At 58.4% G+C, this 262-nt stretch overlaps 1 protein-coding gene across 1 annotated transcript in view; it reads right to left on the bottom strand.

Annotated features, from left to right (window-relative positions):
• CCDC34 (coiled-coil domain containing 34) overlaps positions 1 to 262 on the bottom strand; it is a 22726-nt gene extending 22464 nt beyond the window's left edge. The window contains exons 1-2 of the mRNA XM_006753993.2: positions 257 to 262; positions 24 to 177 (exon numbers count right to left, since the gene is read on the bottom strand). Of these exons, the coding sequence (XP_006754056.1) occupies positions 24 to 177; positions 257 to 262 (160 nt within the window). The remainder of the gene's footprint in view (positions 1 to 23; positions 178 to 256) is intronic.

Here is a 262-nt window from a genome sequence, read left to right as displayed (position 1 = left end):
CTCCGCGCCGGCTTTGTTCCGGCCTTCGGGCCGGGTGTCCTCCGCCAGGGCCTGTGTCGCCGGCCCTTCCTCCGGCCACCCGGCCAGGTAAATGCGCTTCCGCGAGCGGCCTGATCGCGTCCCCATGACAACTTTGCGGCCCTGTCCCTTGCTGGCTGTGGTGTTGCAGTTCCCTTTCTACAGGAAACAGGCTGCCGTTAAATAAGACAGATGCTTAAAGGGAAAGTTTTTTTAAAGAGACAAAAGTCAGAATTACCCCCAT

The sequence above is a fragment of the Myotis davidii genome, unplaced genomic scaffold (assembly GCF_000327345.1).
Source record: "Myotis davidii unplaced genomic scaffold, ASM32734v1 scaffold330, whole genome shotgun sequence".
Lineage (NCBI taxonomy): Eukaryota > Metazoa > Chordata > Mammalia > Chiroptera > Vespertilionidae > Myotis > Myotis davidii.
Note: the sequence above shows the minus strand (reverse complement) of the source record. Positions and strands in the feature narration are given on the sequence as shown.